Below are 22,847 nucleotides of genomic sequence, written 5' to 3'. Positions count from 1 at the left end.
CCAGTCCACAGCCTCAGCCTTCTCCGGTGACCCCAGCGTGTGTCTGGAAATCACAGCTGAGGTTTCCCGGAAAACTAGAGCAGAGAGGAGGAGCAAGGAGGAATGATGTCTCATTTTCTCTACTTTTTTGTCTCCTTCTCTGCTCCTGTCTTTGTACCTAATGCATTGCAATGCTCTTACAGCTGGAAGGCCTGTCCTGTTTGGTCACCAGTTAGTTAGGAGTTTTGATGATTGATAAAGTTGTGTTCTTTTTGTTTCTTAGGTGTCATTTAATACCTTTCTTGTCGAAACATGTATAGAAAAAGAGACATTTATTTAGCACCAAGTCTGGTCTTGAATGTGACCAATATGGTGGAGCTTCACTAAAATTGAATGTTTTCGACAGAGGTTTGAAGCAAAGTCAGTATGTTTTAACTGCAGGTCCATTGTGGTTTGCTCCTTAATCCTTAAAGTGAATTCTAATTAAGATAGAAATAGTATAATGTTGTTTTTTTTTTACACTAAAACCTGTGTTTTAGTGTAAGTAAAGGTCTTGTACTTCATTTCTAAAGGTTCTACAGCGAACATATATCAACTGTGTGTACAGTAGTACAATTTACAAGTACAATTTTTAAAAATATACTTGGATGGAAGCTCAGCTACTCTTTTATTTTCTTCCAGCTCTCTGTCTGTCTTTTGCTTTCTATCTGCTCTGAAATTACCATTCATCACATTTCCACACTGACCTCTGCATAAGCTGTCCAGGCAGCTGCCTCTCTACACTCTCCATTCCTACACAAGTCATATAAATATCAGCCTGCAGAAAAAAAGAAGATAGATAAGTACATGGAAGAAACTGCAAAAAAGAAAGGAATAAACAAGGCAGGGAGTAAAACAAAAACACGATTTAGCCTAGATGAAATGTTTTGATCAGGTTTGTATGTGCAGAACAGAATATTATATAAAGCATCAGTCATGAATAACTGCGGGTGAGTAAGTGCAATAAATAGAGAAGAGCTAATTGGTGGAAGAGTGGGAGACATGGAGGAGGAAGAGACAGCCGTGGCCACAGTCTGTCTGTGACCCGTCAAGGCTCAGTGCAAGCCAAACCAACATGTCTGTAGGACTGAGAGCCTGCGGCTTTAGAAGCTGCATCAGTGCTTTGTCAAACGCAGCCTTGGGCCGCCATTTTGATTACTCATTGTTATATAAGTCATAATTAGTTTAGAGAAGCTCAGTGGATTTACATTGCATTTGTAAATGTTTAGCAAAGAAAATATAATTGCAATCATAAATCACAGAGATGAAAAAACATGTATTGAATGGATGTTGTCATCAACACAATGTTCTGCTTGTGGGTCAAACACAAACAAGGAAAATTGAAATTATATATGGACCCCTATAAGTTCAGAATTGCTCTGCAATTTGTTGTATGGCCTGTTCCTATTGAAAAGCTCTGAAAAGTTCCTGTCTCTTAGGATATTTAACTGGCTAGTATTAGCACTCCATACCAAGTAGGCCATTCTTCTCATTTTACTTAGTGCTGATATAACTGTGCAACTTATTCACTGTTTTGTTGCTACTGTCCTAGCATTTTACAGTAGTTTATTACTGCTGGGTGAGCAAAGCATTACCAGATGCTGTGGTTTTAGCACCACATTCAAATGTATTTAGTATATACTGTACTGTATATTAACCATGTGTGCAATTTTATCAATCGGATAACATTGAAGGGATATTTCACTGCTGAAAAACTGGTGATTTCATAGATATTGGGCAGTTCTCTCGTTAAAATGTGCAATTATATTTGAAATTGATGTTCTGGGTCAGGAGAAATCAGAGGTTGTAATCAATGGTGTATTATGAACTATCCCTGGAAGTACTACAGTACCTATAATGCATTGTGCCTGACATTTCCAAGGCTGCACCCCCGCTTGCTGCAATTGGTCAGGCCTCTGCTGGTCAGAGGACAGAACTACTGACACAACTTAGTAGCCCTAGTGCTGGTTCTTGAGTTAGTTTTCATACTCGATTTATTAGAACAGAGTTTTGTTTGTTTTTTTACTTGACACCCATTTGTCCAGAAGAACTTTTTAGCCGCAGTGGTGTCGACCTGTGTTGTACCGGGCTAGAAGACTGCTAAGAAAAGATTATAATATGCAGTGGAGGGAGCTTTGAAAACTATATAAGGGTTTAAGGGTTTTAAAAAATGCAGCCACGTTCAGGTTGGATTTCTGTTGAATCAAAGTATCGTGTTACTTCACAGAATGCTGGGGGTTATCAGAAACTAACATTTGTCGCTATTGTTTCAAGATTCACTCTCAACAACCTCAGCAATGTTTGTTACCAGTTCCTCGCTGCAACTACAGTTTCTTCCTCAATTTCAACTGTGGGGTAGCTTGTTCTCAGCCGATCCACACCCTCTTCAGAATCTCAGGTAAGTGACTTAACACTGTTGTTAAGTCTTAGTAAACCAAGCTAAATGGCTCAGCCACCTAAACTTATCTCAAACCATTTTTACACAAATTCCGTGTAGTAAGGTAATTTTCTATTTAATAATAACATGCTTCATGCGTCATTTCATGTTGCCGTTCATCTGCACTGCATCATACTGTACACAGGCAGCTTTCCATTATTTAGCCTCACTGATATGTGTTGGGCTCAGTAATAGAAACATGTAATTATAATGTAATAAAATTCATCAGATTCACAAGTGTTTTTACAGCTAATTTAAAATGCGGTGCTTTATTTTTTTTAGGAGAACAGTATAAAAACTTTAGTGGCTAGGAAATAATCTGTTCGAGGCTCACACACCACACAGTTCACTGACACACACTTGTCCCGACTGTGACTGAGAGATGGAAGTCAACACTACCATAAAGTGCACCAACATTAACACTAGCCCCCACTTCACACTGCAGGGGGGGCCTGCTAGTTCCAGTCAGCACTCTTGCTGCAGCATTTTGGATTAATTACAGGCTCTTTAGGGAGTTACTGAGGCATCCTGAAAGTAGGGAATTGGATGGATGTTCATGAAATCAGTCAGATTGCGCTGGACAGCTTTTGCATTTATTTTAAGAGCTAATAAAACTGCTGGACTGTCCTCTGTGACTCCCAGCTTGACTCCCACATTGATGTAATTGTTTACACAACACAGGCTGGTAAAATATGACGGCTGCCCCTCCAAAGAGTCCTCTTAGCAGAATCCAATCTTAGAATTGGCGACATGAGGTATTGCCTGAAAATATAAATAATATGTTAGCTTTGAGTTGCTTATATCTGTTAATTGTATCTGTGAATTGTACTTACACGATGCTCATCTGCAGGTTTTAGCAGCATTCGTTTACTTGGCATCCCACAGTCTGTTTCCAGAATGACCTTCAATATGTGGCTCAAAACATTAACGCTCTGCCCCACAACAGAAGAAGCATCTCGAAAAGAGGGTAATATTTGTTTTAGCCACGCGAACGCTGTTTTGTTTGCATCGGTGCACAGTTGCACACCAGCAGCTGTCCCCCGCGTGAGGCCGTTCATCTCCTCTGTGCTCGCCCCCTCTTCTGTGACTGCAGCTGGGGTTCCTCTGCCACTCTCTCAGCCTGACTGTTCCTGGAGGCAGGGACAGTGAAAACTACGAAGGACTAGTTGTAGTCTGTGAGCCCACTGCAATGGCCCCTGCATCGATCCGCCAGGATAGAGGTCTGGATGCATCTGAGTCTCTCTAAATTTATAAATACTACCTGATTTATTTTTGGCCAACCCCCATTGAAAATTAGTAATAATAATATAATATAAGCATCATTATAACACTGCAAAACATCCTTAGGTTGAACAGACATTGTGTGTAACTCACATTTCTCATTTTAGTCTGCCTTCCTGTTTGGCCAGAACCTGTACATGTCAGTCAGTCCACTGGACCTCACACTGAATGGGTGTTCACACATGCAGCTAGATCAACTGCGGATTCATTGTCAATGAAAAGCCAGCTGCTAAGTACCACAGCTGCACTGACAAACTTTATTTGCAGACGGGTGAGAGCCAGTCAGGAGCATTTTGATTACAGCAGAAGCCGAAGGAGAAAGACGGTTCAGTACCCAACGTGTAGGAATTATAAAATTAAAGGGGGAAAAAGTAATTTGTCGCTTTTTCCTGATTTATTAATTTGATGATTTGTTTACCACACTAAGTAATTTTTGGGGAAAGAATAAACCAAGAATGACCTTTTTTAACACTACTACTGTTGGTGTTTAGCGGTGGCAGATCAGTCAGGAAACAACTACCCTGTCAGAGCAGATTATGTAAATGTGCTCAGCATAACACATACCCAAAACTGCAGCTTCACACAAATACATTGTAGTCACTTACATTATGTGTGAATGTCTGCTGAGCATCAGCATGGAGCCTCTGGTTGGGTTTGTGCAGTGACATCTCCAATAAATGTAATCACACAATATGGATGCATTTTCAGGGTTGACAAACAGGGAAATATGAGTTGACTGTGGTCCGACACTGAAAGAATGATAAATAGTTTGCACTTGTACAGCTTTTCTTCGTATTGGCACTCAAAGCGCTTCACACTGCTTTTCATTCACCCATTCGCAGTCACAATCACACACCGCTGGGCGGTGTGTGATTGCTATGCAGTTGGCCAACATTCACCGGGAGCAACTACAGTAAGTTGGAGTTCAGTGTCTTGCTCAAGGACACTTCGACATGTGACCGAAGGAGCCGGGAATTGAACCCGCAACTGGGGAGGGGATTGATAGATGACCCCTCCCCCAACAAGACAGAACAAGAAGGGAAAAAGAACATTGGATTTCGGATGGCTGGAAGATCCTGACATTTGATTGTGTGTCAATTCTAAAGTGGTTTATTTTTGTCTCACAGCATCTCTATATTAAAATTTTTGCAGTTGTCTACAGTCATCTGAGTCATCAGACTGTGGAAGCGCTTACACTACAATTGTCCAGAAGCTTGATTCATGTGATTTAAATGGTGTTGGGTAACTACCTACACTGCACGCCAAATGTTGTCCAGCTAATAAAATCAATTGCATGCAATCAAATAAGGGGCCAGTGTCTGCACAGCATTATGTTTCTACTTTAGTGACATTGCTGCCTCAACCAAAGTCAAGACATGCTGGCATGCTAACACAGCATAACTGTTAGCAGGGCATAATGGTCTCATTTAGGACATGCAGTGCAGTCATTAGCTTTGGCATTAATGATAAGAAACATATGTATGTGAAATATGTTGCTGAATGTAAATACTTGTATTCACAGTGCTTTTATTCACTCAAACACACACACAAGCATAGACACACACTCATGCCATTAGGAATCAAGAGACTCAGAAAACAAATTGAAATTATTTGACAAACTATAGTGTTAAAAATGTCATATAGACTGTTATCATTATTATATTATGCTATTAGCCTTAAGACTTTTTAGACAAAGTAATTTGGAAGAACATGTATTATCTTGGTTGATGAAAGCATTAACATTAGCCAGCAGAAAACTTAATACATTAATGATTACTCAGTTATCAAAGTATTAATTTATCTTTCATCCACTAAGTGACTAATAAAAGTATGTCTAATCACTATTGCTAACATTACTTTTACATCTAATATTGAACAATATGGTGTTATGTTATGGGGGTATATGTATAAGCCAACAAACGCAATGCTACTCTTGGGGATGACTGTGGCCCAGCAGGTAGAGCAGTCGTCCACTAATCCCAGGGTTGTGGGTTGGGTTTACGCCTCCACCTGTCAGTTGTCAAAGTGTCCTTGAGCAAGACACTGAACCCCAACTTAGTTGCTCCCAGTGAGTGCTGGCCAGCTGCATAACAGCTCCCCCATCAGTGTGTGAGCGTGTGTGTGATTGTGAGTGTGGATCGGTGAATGACAAGCAGTGTAAAGTGCTCTGGGTATCAATAGGAAGAAAAGCACTATAAAAGTGCAGATAATTTACCATTTGCTCTTGAAAGGAAAAATGCAAGAATCGATTATTTGTTTGCAGTTTGTTAGGAATAGTTGCTTAACAGCCTTCATTTTTTTGTCTTGCACATGTATACATCAAAAATATGTCACATGGTAGATAACCATTGGTTAACCGATGGATGTTCTCATTCTGTTGAATATTTTAGCCAATACTTTAATCAATGTTCAATCCATAAAAAGAAATTATGCATGTTTAGTTTTCCTTTATAGTCCAAAGATATTGAATTGGCAATGATGAGAACCAGAGAACAGTCTGGACTACTGCGTGGTTTTTATTTTTTACACAGAGAACCTGACACTAATTTTTCTTGAAAACAAGCTGATAAGTGGAGTCATCTGACCACAAAACACTTTTCTTCTTTCAGTTCCTCTAGAAATCCAGTAGTGTAGATGTGTGAATTTGTGAATTTCCTTTTGCAATGAGTATCTATCTATCTAATCACCAACCTGTTTTACGATGGTCTAAGCCCAGCTCACATTTCCTATTAGATTGAGTGAACAATCCAAAACTTGGTAAATTCTGCTTTACAATTATAGAGAGCTGACGTCAAAAGATCAAAAAGTATACATGCAGAAAACGAGTAATCTGATTTCACCACCACCTCTGAATAATTTTGGTAGTATGGTTCATGATTTTAACTTTATAGTATCGAGTCCTAAAACTTTTACCAATATTATGAACTATAGATAATGAAATTTGTTGCAATTCTGCATTAATACAATTTCTTTTTAAAACATAGCAAAACAGTTTTGAGCTATTACCTTAAATCTTATTAATGTTCTAATTTGGAATTATCAAGGGCAGTTTTACTTGAATATTTTATAAACTTTGCAGTCTTAGTTTTCAGTCACGTTGTCAGTTGCATGCTATGGGCCATGCGAGTCTTTATAGAGGTTCAGAATGTGGACCAGAAGGAGGGGATTCTTGAGACACAAATTATTTCCATCTGTGTTGATGTTGTAGAGTGGTGCCACCCCCCTTCTTCACCTCCTCCCCTGCACATTCCCTCCTTCCACCTTTCCCAAACATACACTCCCTCAAGGCACACAGTAACACACAAACACACACACACACACACAGATATTTGTTTCATTATGTGCATTCAAAAACATTTACATCATGCATCATCTTTCTTCGTTCTCTTTTTTTGCCCTCTGCGCTGTGTTATTTGTAGCAGTCTGTGTCCCATTTGGAATTAATTAGGTGTTTTTTTTCTCATTTTGAACCAGACAAACTGCCTCAAAGGACTTTTTAAACCCTCTTCAAGCACTTTTAAAGATAAATATGCATCATAGCCCACACTTTGCATTCAGATGTAGCCAATACAGTCTGCAAGGTTTAAATGCACTTCCAAGTATTGTTAGGTACCACTGGTGGTTTAAACCACCACTTTCTCAAGGTATTTCTTACTCACTGCAAGTCATTACCATTGTTGGTGGCTATAGACCTGCAGCTTTATAATTAGACTAAATGTAGACCCGTTGTATTTTGCCAAACCAAATGTTTTCAGTCTTGAAGGGAAACTGTATGGCAAGTAAATGTGTTACTATACTACTATATGTTGAACTACGGATTGCAGTCCTGTAAGAGTTGGGTTGCAATCACGCAATTTTAATTAAAAAAGTCCTGCTTTTGTACATCTTCAGAAAGGATTTGCCTTTGGAAGTTTGACGCATGGCATGGTTTGGTCTCCATTTGGTGGTGATGGATCTGTTTACATATTTGATCTAGTTTCTCTGTGGGGTTCCCCTGCTTGTTGCTTTGGTAACCCACAGTAAAGCATTGAATGACATCAGCACTATTGTGTCATTGACATGAGACAGAAAATGAGGTTGCTTAATAGATCCTATCAAAAGCCAATGCAGTTTGTCACTGAGGCACCCATGCAAATGTCAAATCAGAGATGGATTTAGTCTTTACTGCAGTGAGTAGTAGGACATCAGTAAGTGACACATGCCCACACCATGGTTAATTTTTAGGGCCAAAACTCTACTTATGCTAACACACTTTCAAAAAATTCCTCATTGAGTACCTAAGACTTAGCTGGAAAACCAATTTCACAACTTTTATTCCCACACTCCAGTGTTCAAAGGCTTTTTACAGTGCCAGGTTTTTTTTTTTCCTGACTCATGATGTGATTGAAGGGACTTAATAAAGGGAAAATTGCAGCTATTTCTGCAGTCTGGTAGAGAACTACTACATTTTTCTGTTTTACCAAATAAAATCTAAGGGGGCAGCTGGCGGGTAAAAAGAATGGGCTGTTTTGGTGACAGATTAGTTTTTTTTTCCTTGCCTGCTTGAAGCTTTCAATGCAATTAGTATCCAAAGAACAATGGCATGCAAAGGAGGGGATGTAAACACAATTGTTTATAAATAATTTATTAAATAGTGTCAAACAACAGACAGTAACAACAAAAAGGCCAAAATAGAGTGAAATCCAAACATACTTTTTATAAGCTGTGAACAAGCAGTGTGCGCAGAGAAAGATGGGCTCAAAAACGAGTTTCACCCTTTTCATCCTCCATGCACAGCTTATGCTGAGAAGATCAGCAATTAGTGTGCTATGATGCAAATTGAATGGTTATTCAATCAGCAGAATGTAGAGCAAATAGATGAATCTTCTGTAATGCTGCACAACAAGATTTGTATCTTGTATATGTAGAATCTTGATTTACTAGTTTCTGATAGTAAGTGAAACAAGAAAAAGTGGGTAAAAGGACTGGATCTCTGCTGAGACTGCCTCAGTTAAGCAGTAGGTCTGTTAAGCAGATGAGCATACGTTTTTGTCTTGGTTCCGACTCTGGACCCTGCTGGCCCTCCCTGATCTTGACCTGTCCACTCGTACACACCCTGTCCTCTGACCAGAGCTGGCGCTTGGCATAGGCCATATAGGTGCCAGCTGCTGGGGGTTATGGCACTGCTGCTAGCCCTTAAAATATGGAAATAATACTAATAATTTGCTGCTCCAACTGGAACCCTTTCCTTGTGCTCTGTGTTAAAAATAAAAAAATTAGGAAGTACAGCAAAGAAATAACAAGAACAACCCCCTACCTTGTTGTTTCTCATTATTTGGTTGAAGGGGATGGGGCGAGTTATTTGTGTGCATCTCTTGATGACGACTTTGAGTTAACCCTGCAGTGCAACTTTTGTATTTTTGTAGGGAGAACTATTTGCAATTGGGGCAGAAGGGTTTTTGCTGCCAGCAGCAATTTTCAATAAAATATATAACATCTTCATCAAACTGGCAGCAACATATTTCAAAAAGCTTTTGTCTTAAATACTTATAAAAAGCTACTGACAACAGAGCTAGCGCTAAGCCTTTTGTCTCCTGGGATGACCGCAGACGTTATCTGTCAGATCCTCTCAGAAGCTTGGTTGCAGCCTGCTGACATGACCACTGTCTCATCTGAACGAATGGTTCTCACGGTGACATAATGTCCGGTCAGATTCACAAATAGAAAACAGACCACACATTATAAATCTAAAGGGACACTTTCTCCAATGAAAAAATCCTGAGTGGTGCAATAGCAGTACTAGGAGTTTTTAATCACCTCTTAGCTTTAGCTTTAACTCTCCGCCAAGACTCTGGTTGGCGTGCAAGGCACTACCACAAGTCCATACAGTTCTGCTCCCAAAGCATCCTCGATAAAACGGGCAGAGCGGAACACTTCCGGCTATTTCAACTGTACTTAGTTAGATGCGATCTTTGGATTGGAACAGTGCTTGGCTTTGACTCATGACGTTCACAAGTCTGCGAGAATGCAAGTACAGAGAAGAATGCATATCGAAAAATGGCTATAATCTTCCCTAGAGCACCAAAATGGCTAGAGCCAGCTCTGCCTTTAACAATTCTCATACCTGCACTTTTTGCCTTCTCACCCTCCCTCTCTCTCTCTTCCTCTCTGTCTTGATCTGTACCCCATTTGTGTCTGGTCACCCACAGGTGTCCAGACTTATCGAATTGTTATTCTCCACTGATCCGTTTGCTCAGTTGCTTCAGCTCATTAAGAAACTCAATTTCAACCCTGCAACAATTACTTCCTGCCAAATCCTTGCTGTCTTCTTTCTGAGGAACTTCCAGCTTCCCTGTTGTCCCTGGCCCCCATTTCTATGGACTTTGTTTCTCGTGGTTTTTAGTCTGACGTTTGGTATATTGGTTATACCTTCCCCTGATTGTTATTTGTGTGCAGTCTTTGGGTTTTTGTTAATACGTGTCCTTGATTGTGTTCTGTTAGCTTTGTTTTCCCCAGTACTGTTGCGTTTAGGTTTACTAGTTTTGGTTCACATAGATTCCTCAGCTTACATATTTGCATTCATTTTCAAATTATTTAATTTCCACTAGAACTGCTTCTTGTTAATCTCCTCATCCTTGTATTTATGCTCATTTCATATTCTTTAGGTTCATTATCCCTGTGGTTTGCCTGCTTCCCCTATCTTGTGTTGATTTTTTTTGTTGTTTCCTTTCCACTGAGGTCAGAATAAAGCCCATTTTCCATTATCACACCATCCCTTGCTGTCTCTTCACTTGTATCCTCTATGTATGAATTAATTCCCGCAGACGGCTGTGTCAAGAAGGGCATTCAACATAAAACGTGCCAAATCTAACATGAATCCTGACTTCTAAACTGAATCTGATTTCCACACTGGATTGGTCAGGTTACCAACAACTGCCACCTGTGTTATTGACCTACAGGGTGCCAGTGGAAATTGTTGGTTGAAAAAGGAGAGGAGGAAGGTGTGTTTGTAGGCAGAAAGGGAAGAGAAAAGTCAAGAATGTAGGACTGACAGTAGGGACTTTTAATGTTGGGACTATGACAGGGAAGGCTTCAGAGTTGGTTGACAAAGGTAACGATGAGTCTGAAGCTGGAAATTGAAGGTGTGATGTTAAGTGTTGTTAGTGGTTATGCCTCACAGGTGGAATGTGAGTTAGAAGAGAAGGAGAAATTCTGGTGTGCATTAGATGAAGTGATGCAGAGCATTTAAGAGCGGACGTAGAAGCACTCAGGTGGACTACATCTTATGCCGACGTTGTAATCTGAAAGAGATCAGTGACTGCAAAGTATTGGGGGGGAGAGAGAGGTAGAGATGGCAAATGTTGGAATGTGAGAACAGATATGCTAAAATATGTCTTATGTGATTTAAAATATTTGTCTATCAGTTACCCGTGTCAGAAAAATGTTAATACACATCTTATTCAGACCTTATTGGTCTCTGTTAATGGGGCATATTTGTTTTTTTTTTAAACTGTTTTGTGATGTTCCGCTATGGATGGCAATATCTAATTCCTCTGCAGGTATTATGTACAGTGATTGTTGAACCTGGAATGTAGAGAATTTTCATTAATTCTTTTTAAATGATCTAAAACATGTTCTAAAATTAGATAAAACAAAACCAATTGAAAAACATTGCAGAAAATGGTCAATCTTACATTTTTCACATAAGAACCTGTTATCAATTAATGTGATGGATAAAATAGTCTGATGTTTAATCTATGGAATGACAATCAGATGTGAGCAAGTAAAGTTGAGGAGTTTCTAAAGACAGTTGTTCACAGGCAAATTGTGTGTAATTGGAAAAGACTCAACACCATTGTTACCCTCCCTAGAGGTGAATGACTGACAAAGAAGTGCAAGGATCTGAAAGGTCACAAAAATCCCTAGGAAATGAAAGCCTCTCTTTCAGTGGCTAAGATCGATGTTCATGTGTCCACCATCATATAGAAATAGTGGTGTGCATGACAGTTGCAATGAGGAAGCCACTACTCTCCAAAAAGAACATTACTGACCATCTTTATTTGGATGAAGACTTTGTTAAAAAGCAGAAGGCTTTTGGAAAAGGCTCTGTGGATGGACGAGACAAAAGTATAACTTTTTGGCTTGAATAAGAAGCTTTATGTTTGATGACCACCAAACAATGCTTTCCGCTGAGCGGTACTTTTTCCATCTTGGTATCACGGTTATGACAACAACATGATTTATGCCTGCTTTGCTGATTCTGGACCGGAATTAGACCAGTAACTATTCTAAGTGGTACGATTAAATTCTACAGAGAAATGTGAAGTGTGTCCATGAACTAAAACAAAAAGTGTGACATGCAGTTAGATCGTGACCAAAAACACACAAGTCTTTATACAAAAGATGGCCTTTTGACCTTAACCGTGTTGAAATGCTGTGGAAGGACCTGAAGCAAGCAGTTCATGCGAGTCAATCAACATCCCTGATATCATGTTATTGAAGGAGGAAAATGTAATAACTCCCCTTGTCTGATTTGAGGAATTGTGCGGAAATCTGATTATATTTTAAGTGAAAAGAATGCAAAAATAACGAACATTCTTCTGCTGCTTAATATAAAATACATTCAAATGACTTTTTTACTCTGCACTAGACTACTTCCATTTCAAAAACGGTCCTACAGGGCTCCCTTCCAGGGAAAGCATTGCCACCCCACCCTTCTCTTAAAGAGCTCTGGACCACCGGTCCCTACCAACTCCCACTGGCTACTGCTGACCCATATTACACCTCATTGTGAAGTGAGAGAAATGCAGGAAATACCCAGCCCAATCTCACCCTGCAGTTATTTTTTCAGCTTAGCCAGCAGGCTGGCAGATCTGCCAGTAATGACACTCTGGTGAATGCACCTGTTCCACAAAATACACACTTAACTTGCAGACCTAGGCAGGAAAGGGGAAAAAGTAATGCAGGGGAAGTGAGGAGTAGAGTTTACCATGGGAGCTGTGAGAATGGTTTTGTTTTGTCAGACGCAACACTAGCATGGGTGGTTCATGTATAAACAGAGAGGTGGAACACTTAGATATGTATCGCAGAGTTTGGCAGGTCTTGAACTTGGCCAAATTCCTCCAGCCTTGCAGAGAGGGGATTTTTCAACAGATTCAGCATATGTGTTAGTCTATCACATTCTAGTTTGTCATTTGTTTTCTTTTTTCTTCTCATAGTAGCTTTATATACATTTGAGCTATAAAACAGTGCTGTTATGTAAAGACTGTTGGCTAATCAGCAGGCGGCCAGATAGGCATCCACTGCCATACAATGGGGCTTTCAGTAATGCTGCTGGACAGCTGCCACCGTTGCAATTGTTACCACAATTTTCCAACTAATAGCTGAAATTGTAATGACCTGACGCTACAAAATGTTGGTGTACATGAATAGATAATGTTGGGTTAAGTCTCCAACTTTAAGAAAACTGTTATAAAATGCTTGTTCTTGAATTACGATTTTTGAAAATAAAAATGTAAATGAAATCATGTTGACAGTTTTGAAAAATGTTCTAAGCTACAGACAAATGCATAAAGCTTGAATTGGGCTAAGAGGAAACTGTAGCTGTAAGCCACATTTATACAAAGACAGACCAAAATAAGAATAAACCTATTTGTAACTTTAGGATATTAAAGGCTTAGTATCTCTCAGCAGAGTTTAACTACAAAATGTAAACCCAAAAAGTTTCTTGCAAGCTAGTTGACTCAGGGTTATCCTGGGACAAAGGTTTGCTGGGTAAAGCTTGAGGCCGATGAGAAACTAGCACTACAGTCTTTTGATAAATATCATACTCTTGCATAGCGCTTGTGGTGTGTTTGAAGTTGTGATGATGCAAAGTCTGCTGATTTGAAAAAATTGACTCGTCACCTGACATGCGACAAGACTAATAACACATACTCTAAGGGGCAGTGGCTTGGAAACGAGGGATAAAGGTTCGACCTTCTTCAAAAACTATGGCAAGGAAAGAAAACGATTCAACCCTCTCTAAAATAACTACCATCCATGTGACCTTGAGCAAGGACCTCAAGTTGTACAAGTAGAGAGATGTCCAGGGGGCAACAATTAAAGGCTTCAGCTGCATTGTTCTTCTTCAAGATGTGCATTCGTATAACTCTCAAGTAGTTGAGAGTTGAGGGTGGTTGTGGAAATAACATCTCAAAAGATTTGGCTATTTTCTAATGCGGCTTTTGTACTAATAATCTAACAAGGACAGTTTTATGTTCATATACGGTAAGTTTTAGCATTTTTTTTTTCATTTGTCAGTCACCAACCAATGCCTATTTGAAAATTAGTTACAGTTCCCTGAAACTGACAAACATGCTCTTAAACATTGACATATTTGCCTAGAATCATGGGAAATGAGGTTCTCCTTTTTTAAACTCTTTTCAAAGGAGTGACTTTCCTGTCTTTACTATGTTGATCCATTTAAGCATCCCATTGGCACGGTCGCAGAATCCTTCAGTTCAAGTCCTACAGAGGGCAAAAACAGATACTTGGCATAAAGCTTTAGATATAAGTATGAGACCAGAGCCCGAGCAGCAGACAAACCTCCCACTCTAGCGAATTTAAACCAAGGTCAGGACTTCTTTACCACTACCTAATTACATATTATGAATGTGGAATTCCAACATTTCTGATGTCCATCCATGCTCATGGCCTGTGTGTGCTCTTCTACTTGGCAGGGTTCTCATTAGCATCATGTTCTTTTTAGGGAGGAACAGCATGTAGACAATGACAGTACATAAAGTCTCCCTTGAAACTCTTTACATAAGCTTATACCAAAGTTATTCCATGTTTACGCCTAATTAGTAGTTAACAGTTCACTCGTTATCCATCCATCTACATTTATCCATCCATCCATCCATCCATTTCATTGTGACAAGCAGAAAATCCAATTAAAGGACACTGTCGCTGATTTTAAACTTGTGCCTCTTGTGCTTCTTGGCTAGTCATTAAAATTCCCACTGACTTATATATATCTAAATAGCTCTCTACTTCTAGCTTTAAAAGGCCTCCAGATGACATCACTAGGAGGAACATTGAGTTTTAGATTATGTCACGTTGTTGCTCACACTATGGAGTTTGTAATCATGGCCGACCTGCTTTTCAAGAGCTCTCCCAGATGACACAATCTGAACTCCTAATGATGAAAAACTCCTTCAGGTGATGTCATCTGGAGGAGTTATTCAGCTAGAAGCAGAGAAATATTAGAATACACGGAAGTCAGAGGGAAATTTAAAAGCATGAATGTACATTTATAACCTAAACATCAGTCATAGCGTGCAAGTTGAAAATCCGTGAAGTCGCCCTTAAGGACCCCACACGACACCCAACCTCTTGAAAACAGACATTTTTCACAAATCTCAGTACAGTCCTGAACATAATTTTTTCAAATAACTTTTTTTTCAAACAAAGCTTCATTATTAGTAGCTTAACAGTGACTCATTCAAACACTCAACATTACGTGTCAGCTGACCACTATATTTTGGAGGAGGTTGTGAGAATTACAGTAAAGGTTAGAAACCCCAGATGAAGCTGCGTATCTTCTATAGTCAGTACACAAATATGCCGTGGAACCCCATGGGAGCTGCTATGTAAAATAAATAAAGATTTCGAAGGAGTTTTTAGTTTTTTTATTCTGAGCCCAATTATCAGGTTGACTAAAAACTTCAGTGTATTTGTCTATATTTAAAGTTCTATCTTATTCTGGTGGTTTCAGCCCAAACATGATAAGTAGATAGTTTTTTCACTGTAAACCAGGGAACCAGTGAACTGTTGATTGTTGATGTTGATCATGCCATGTGCTATGTGTTTATGGTCAGCAGTGGGGCAGTAGGTTTTGCAACCACCACGAACTCCTGTTGGTTGCACTGTGTTGCAGTGTCAGTGTTCTGAAGATGACTTGTGTGATGTGGCCAGGCTGTTGTTTCAGGGAATTAACCCAAAGGCAAAAGTGTGTTTATGCACGTGTATACAAGTGTTTGTGTATATGTGTGTGTGTGCGTGTGTGAGTTTGTGAGTGAGTCACTACATAGCAAAGCTGTGGGATCACATTCCCTGGAGTCTAATGCAATGTATGCTGCTGCAATCAATGAGATGTTAGCGTTCTTCATGATTTTTAGTGGTATTATTGTTAATCAAAAGGTTTCTAAAGGAAGTCATTGCGATGTGAGATTTGAAGCTGCAAACTTAACGCGCTTTATCTCCACACCTCTATCAACGCAAACAAGTCCAGTTTCTCATTCACTTTCAAACCTTTATTGTTTGGTGAAGATTGAAAAGTGTAATAGTTGGGGCTTTTCGCTTAGGGTTGTGGTAGGAAGGGGAATGCTGGTGGTTCTTTGAGTTTAGCAGGGCAATGACTGCCTGCCAAGAAATGAGTTCACCGAACCACGGTTTCCCCCAGAGGAGATGCGATAAGGTTCCTGCCTTTCTCTCTGCCTTTCCTCATTTAAGTGGCCTGGCTCACTGCTTACAGTGCATATAAAGAAAGAGAAACAGACTGGATAAAGAGGAGGATTAGCACACGGGGGAGGAATACATTGACTGAGACAAGAGACAGAAAAAGAAGGAACCACCCTTTGCATTGTGCACATTGGACTAACTGTGTCCTAGAGGACAGTCTAATAGGCTAAAAAGTCAACAACAGATACACAGTGCCACTAGCATTCATTCAAAAAATAATCAAAGAAATAGGAAAAAAATATAAAATTTCAGGTCATCTTTATAAAATAGCAAGTGTAATGTTCTGTATTGTATTTTATAACATTTTTGATTTCCCAGTATTCAGAGAGACTGCAATGCTGGACTGTCCACTGTCCACTTTGGAGAAGTTAGCCATGAAGGTTGCACATTAGCCAAACCCTATTATGAATGTTCCGCATTGCTATTGTGATGACTGCAGATGTCATTGCACTGCTGATACCTAAATGGGTCAGCTGTAGCCAAACGCCTGTAGCACATAACTCTGCAGCCTCTATAACTGAGCTGGCATCTGAAAATCAGTGCTGTCACCATTAAATAACATATAAAGACAAATAAAAGGGATTTTCCATAAAAGGAAAAAAAATTCTGCAGCGTCTACAGCTCGGTCAATGTCTTTCTGAAAAGGATTCAGGAGGACTTAGTGTATCCTTATAAGGTCTTTACAGCTTGACAACATCTTATGCAGTGTAAAGTTGTCTTGTACTGGCTTGTAGCCTGTGTACTACGAAGAATGAAGAGCCTAGAAGAAGCATTGCTCTTATTGGCCCATGCTGCACTCAACTGGGCTCCTGTAAGCAGTGATTTACACCCACCAAAACCCTTATTTTCTCCAGTAAAGATGAATTTCCATTTGACACTAGAACAACCACATTTTTCTACAGATAAAGAGAATCACTTACTTTACCACCTGAAGCTCTGGGCAGAGCATGTTGCTACATCATGGGGCGCATTAGTACAGGGAGAGGGAGGGCTGGGTCGAGCAGAATTATTGAGTTCTGTATCTCATGCTAGTGCATTTCAGAGTTTCATATTGTAGTGCTTACTTAAAATCTATGTATGACTCTAATAATGTATTTTTTACAGTGTTTCCAGCCAGTGAGACATTGTTTTTTAACCGGTTGATAATCTTGCATCTACACGCTTCAAGATTATCACATTTGAATTTTATAGTTCATTTATTTCTTAGATATGAAATGTCAGAGAAGGGCCAAAAGACATCATGCCAGTTTGAGCGACCGATCGCCCTTTCTGGTCAGTAGATTTGTGGGACTGATTGACACCAGAGAGAAAATCCACCCTCTCCTGTCATGAGCTCCTTAGTATAATACCAGGAAAATATCATAAAGACATTCAGGATCTAAGTATTTGTTCCTTGCAAACATCTTTCTGATCCTTGTTGGGTCACAGTCCTGCTTCTTTAATTGGTTTATTAAATCACTTTAGAAGTCAGTTTCAGCCAGTGTTAAATTGCTCTAACCAAGATTTCAGATCACGTTTCTTAAAACAACACTTCTCTTGGCTACTTACTTGTTTTCTCTGTCCCGGAGAACCATACCTTATAATTATTGTCTTTTCTTCCACACAAGCATTCTTTTTCAGTGTGCTCCTTTCACATTTTGTAATTAATGCACAGTGAAGTGCCGCCAATGTCTCAGTGATTGTGTCGTTTTTGAGTTGACAACGTAGCTCATTGTGAGTGCTGCACTGACAAGCTAATAAACAAATTACTAAAAACTGTGCTATGCATCAATCAGCCACAACATTAATACCGGTGGTCCTAATAATGTCATGGAAAACAAGGGTCACCATGGCCATACTGAGCAGTCTACCACCTTAGATTTGCTGATGATGTCATTCTCTATCGCCTCTCTTTGGACATGCAGTAAAAATAAAGATAATCAGTGGAAACTCTCGTTCTCTGTCCAGCCTTCAAACAATGGCCCCCCTCCACTGCCCAGCTCCTCTCTACCAGAAGGATACTATGAGGAGGCAGTTCCTTTAAGTCCTGGAAAGACTCCTGAATACATTACCTCCAGTGAGTGATAGGTGATTTAGTATACATCACTAATATAATGTCTTTACTCACAAGCTTAATGGCACCAAGTATTAAATTACTTGTTGTAGAGAAAAACGTTAATTAAACCCTGTTTTTGTGTGCACATCCCTCTCAGACTATGACTCAGATGCCATGAGCAGCTCCTATGAGTCTTACGATGAAGAAGAGGAGGATGGGAAGGGTCAGAAAATGCGTCACCAGTGGCCCTCTGAAGAAGCATCCATGGATCTTGTGAAGGACGCCCGAATCTGTGCATTTCTGCTGCGCAAGAAGCGCTTTGGCCAGTGGACCAAACTCCTCTGTGTCATCAAAGACAACAAACTACTGGTTAGGAACAATTTAAAGCATTTGCTCATCTATGAATGTGAGCAGATGGGGCTGTGGAATTTAGGCACGGTATTATTTCAGCAGAGTTATGTTTGGTTCCTCTAGCATAACCTTTCATTTTTCTCCCCCTCTAGTGTTACAAGTCCTCCAAAGACCACACTCCCCAGATGGAATTGACCCTGTCAGGGTGCAGCATCACTCACATTCCCAAAGATGGCAAGAAAAAGAAGCATGAACTGAAGATTGTCCACCAGGGGGCGGATGCCCTGGTGTTGGCTGTACAGAGCAAAGAACAGGCTGAAGAGTGGCTCAAGGTAACATTGACCCCCAAAAACCACTTTTTACATATTTTCCACTTTAACCATATTGAATTAATTCAGACTGGTCTGGAATAAAACGTGGTCCCATGATGCCAAAAAGAACAGTGCTCAAATGGTAGAGCTGAACATTTATTTCTTGCACTTAGAAAAACAGCCAAGTCGACTTAAAGTGACAAAACAGGCAACAAACAAATTCATGTCATACTAACATTACTCTCCATGGTTAGTGGCTCATTATAGGTACCTATCTAGCTCAATCCGTCCATCGGTTACCTGTAATCACTTATCCTGTTTAGCGTTGCAAGGGGGAGCTTATTCCAGCTGTCAACTGGGCAAGAGGTGAGGTACACCCTGAACAGGTTGACAGTCTGTATCAAGGTCAGACAGAGATACGTACACAGACAGACTACCATTCACATTCACACCTACAGGCAATTTACAGTCAACAATTAACATGGCTTTGGACTGTGTGAGGAAAGCAGAGTGCCCGGAGGAAGCCCCCATCAACACAGGGAGAACATGGAAACGCCACACAGAAAGGCCACAGCTGGCCGGGGAGGCAAATATGTGACCTCCGTGCTGTAAGGAAGCAGCGCTGACCACTGTTGTTCAATGTTTAGCTCAAAATGGAAAAATAGTTATGAAAGTTTCAATTTTTGCAGGTTTGAACTGAAATCACTTAAGTTGCCAATAAAGACCATGTGAAATAATCCACAGTCCTAAAGCTAATCAGTAAGATGTTCCTGAGTGGAGCCACCTAAGCTGATTTGATATTGTTTCAGATCACAGCCTCATGACCCATTGCAGAAAGTAAGAGAACTTTCAAACACAGTTAAGTGGCCAAACATGCTTGCTGTGAAGCATTGCGCCTGGGTTCCCCAGCACGAGGTGTGTGCCATCTGCAACAATCAATTTGTTCGTGTGGTTTGTTGTGGAGAGGTTGTTCGGCTGATAAAGATGTTTGGTTTGTATTCCCTCCTCTGATCCTCTGCTTTCTGTCTCACACATTCCTTCTCCCTCACACACCCTCGCTCTTGTCTTCTTTTCCCACCTTTGATTTTTTTTCTCTGTCTGCTTGACAATTTTTCAAAACAAACCTGCCCTGCAGACATCAAATAGGTCTGGCTACTTCTCTGTTTTTAACCCCTGCATCCATTTGTTGTAAGTGGAGTTACAGCACCTCTGGGCTCTTTCTATTTTAATCACAGGAGGAATGACGGCCCTCATCTGGTCTTTGGATTTAAAAGAAACCACAGTCCCTCCCTCCTTTTTGCCTCCGCTTTCCTCGGCTCTTCTGAGAATCTCCTGGAATTGCTTGTTTTGTCCATGACAACCTATTGTGCACTATTTAAAATGTTTTTCTTTTTCATTTGTGTGATGGTATTTCTGTAATCATTCATGCCCACTAAAATCTGCCAGCTTAATTCCACTGAGCTTGCAATAGGCTTTTAGACTCAGAGCCACAATTTTTTTCATCCTTACCAAAGGCCTTGTTTAAAAAAATGAAGAGTGGAGCATTTTGCCCTGTAGACAATTTGATGGAAACACCAGAATTATTCTTTGGAGTGTTTGCTTTCACTCTTCTTCTTGAAGTTTCAACATTTATATGTTTTTGATTGTCAAAGATCAAAACAGTTTGTGTTTTTCGTCTTGATTCAATTACTCTTTCCCCTCAGTAGTTAGCCGTTGTTTGTTGATTGGCTGGGTCAGGTAACCTCACCGGGTCCATTGCAGGCAGTCTCAACCAAACCTGTGAAAATATACAAATCTCTGTTTAACCCAAACTATGGTAAAGACTGCTTGCAGAAACTTGGATTCATATTTAATGGGGGGCCTGGGTATTGGAAACATATTGAACTGATAACACTATGGCAATCTATTTTTCACTCACACAATCTTTCTGCTGTTTTTGTTTGCTTAATCGACACATGTACTTTGGTATGCTGCTGTACTGAGAAGTCATCAGATCCACTTGGCTGAGGGTCCTTGTGCTTTATTCATTTTATTGGCAACAGTGTGATGGAAGGATAGATTCCCCACGCTGCTCTGCATTCCCTCGAGCCTTAGGGTGTGTAAGAGTGGCATCCAGCCAGAAAGATTAGCGTGTTTTATGTCTGTTTGGGTATTGTGTTGCTAGGACCACAGGGTATTAACCAGTCATTCACTTATTCATTATTCTCCTCATTTCTCCTTTTGTCTTTTGACCTCTTTTTCTCAATTTTTGTACGATCCTCTGGAAATCTTCATCCCACAGGCAATAAATCTTCATATTACCAATTTGGATAATGGAAATAAAGATTTCCTATGACATTTCCCACCCTTGTCGCATCAGTCAGCCAACAATGTGTCATCATAACAAAAGTTAATAGAGATGAGACATGGCAAGAGGAAGAGGGAGAATGCAAAAGAATGGGAGGAAATGGGAGGAAAGAGGAAGTAAAGGACAAGAAAAGGAAAGTCCTGAAAAGGAGATAAGAGGATGAAGGGACTATTAGGAGAGTATCTAACATTCCCACAGTCCATTAGTTAGAGTAGTGGTTTTCACAGACACTGTCTGTTAATGATATGTTTATGGAGCACACATGTTCTTATTGTGTGCTCACTTCACTCGCCTTCCTAGTCTAGTCTTCCTAGTGCTTTTTAGAATTGGTTAGATTTCTCCCCATATTCCAAAACTCTCTTAATTCATAGCTGAAACATTTACTCGTTCATGGTGTCCATTGATCCCTGTGTCTGTTTGTATGTCTGTCTGCCTCATTCACATGATACTACGGGAATGTTTTGAGAAAACTAAGTGTCCAGATTTTGGCAATCAAAATTCACAGTCACTGTGACCTGCATTTTTCCTTCTTATCTGTCCCATTCTTGCCATATTACAGGAACAGCTCGAAAAATCTTCACAAATTGCACAAGCTTCAACGTGAACTCCAAAATGAACTGATTAGAATATGGGTCTAGACACGCATGCATGTAAACTTAAATGGGACTGGTTGGTGGAGGCATACCAACATTTTAATTCCTCTCTTTTTCCTCTTGCAGTATGACCTCATGCCCCTTGTCTCATTGGCTAATGCAAAAATGTTAGTTCTCTTGCCTTGTTCTGCAGGATATTGAAGGTAATGAATATATTCACAATAGCCAATGCTAATGCTAAATATTGCATTACGACAGCACCGTGACAGTTCAACTCTGCATCATCATTAACTGCAAACTGTCTTGACAGTGTATGATCATTGTGTACATGCTATCATCATTGTTTGTTTATTGGTTCATTTTCTAGGGACAAGTGCATAGGATTAACTGGTGCTACACTGCAAAAAATTAAACACCCAAAGTTTAATTCCTGACTACTCAGTTTATCTCACACTTGAAAATAATAATAAATATGCAACTATTCTACTATGCTTTGATGTCCAGCAGCACAAACCATGTACACGCAAGTTTCCTAACGAAAGGAATAAATTAAGATAAAATTACAATTTGAAAAGTAAAATTACTCTTCATTGATTTCATGCATCAGTGGTGTATACTATGACAAGTGCAGCCAAAGGCAAATGGTTTAAGTTCACCGAGCATGGAAAATTAGCTGTGAACATTTTGGTAAATAATGCAATTTTTCTCCAGAAACCCTTTTACACACTGCGAGGAAATTAAATATTGTTTGATTATTAAAAATTAAATGTGTCTTCTGTGTTTTTCTAGATAAATGACATATCCCAAGTGAGTAAAGGCACTGAATATTTTTTAAACTTTGCAGTTTTGCATTTTTACAACGTGAGACTGGTTAAAATAGTTTAAATAGTCCATTGAATGTAGGTTTCAGGCTAACTTTATTGCATAGAATGTTGAAAGAATGTGACGTGTGATTCTGGGATGTGAATATATATATAAAATATCGCTTATA

General features: G+C 39.7%; 1 protein-coding gene across 5 annotated transcripts in view; it reads left to right on the top strand.

The window, feature by feature from the left end:
• The window catches only part of afap1 (actin filament associated protein 1), a 100,617-nt gene that overhangs the window by 55,265 nt on the left and 22,505 nt on the right, over window positions 1-22,847 (top strand). For 3 of the 5 annotated variants that reach the window (XM_067524858.1, XM_067524857.1, XM_067524859.1), the window contains exons 4-6: window positions 18,167-18,275; window positions 18,412-18,623; window positions 18,758-18,937. The exons of 1 other annotated variant lie outside the window; for it this stretch is intronic. In XM_067524858.1, coding sequence (XP_067380959.1) covers window positions 18,167-18,275; window positions 18,412-18,623; window positions 18,758-18,937 — 501 coding nt within the window. The remainder of the gene's footprint in view (window positions 1-18,166; window positions 18,276-18,411; window positions 18,624-18,757; window positions 18,938-22,847) is intronic. One more of the 5 variants, XM_067524860.1, reaches the window with a different exon arrangement.

The sequence above is a fragment of the Channa argus genome, chromosome 12 (genome assembly GCF_033026475.1).
Source record: "Channa argus isolate prfri chromosome 12, Channa argus male v1.0, whole genome shotgun sequence".
Taxonomy (NCBI): Eukaryota; Metazoa; Chordata; class Actinopteri; order Anabantiformes; family Channidae; genus Channa; species Channa argus.
Note: the sequence above shows the minus strand (reverse complement) of the source record. Positions and strands in the feature narration are given on the sequence as shown.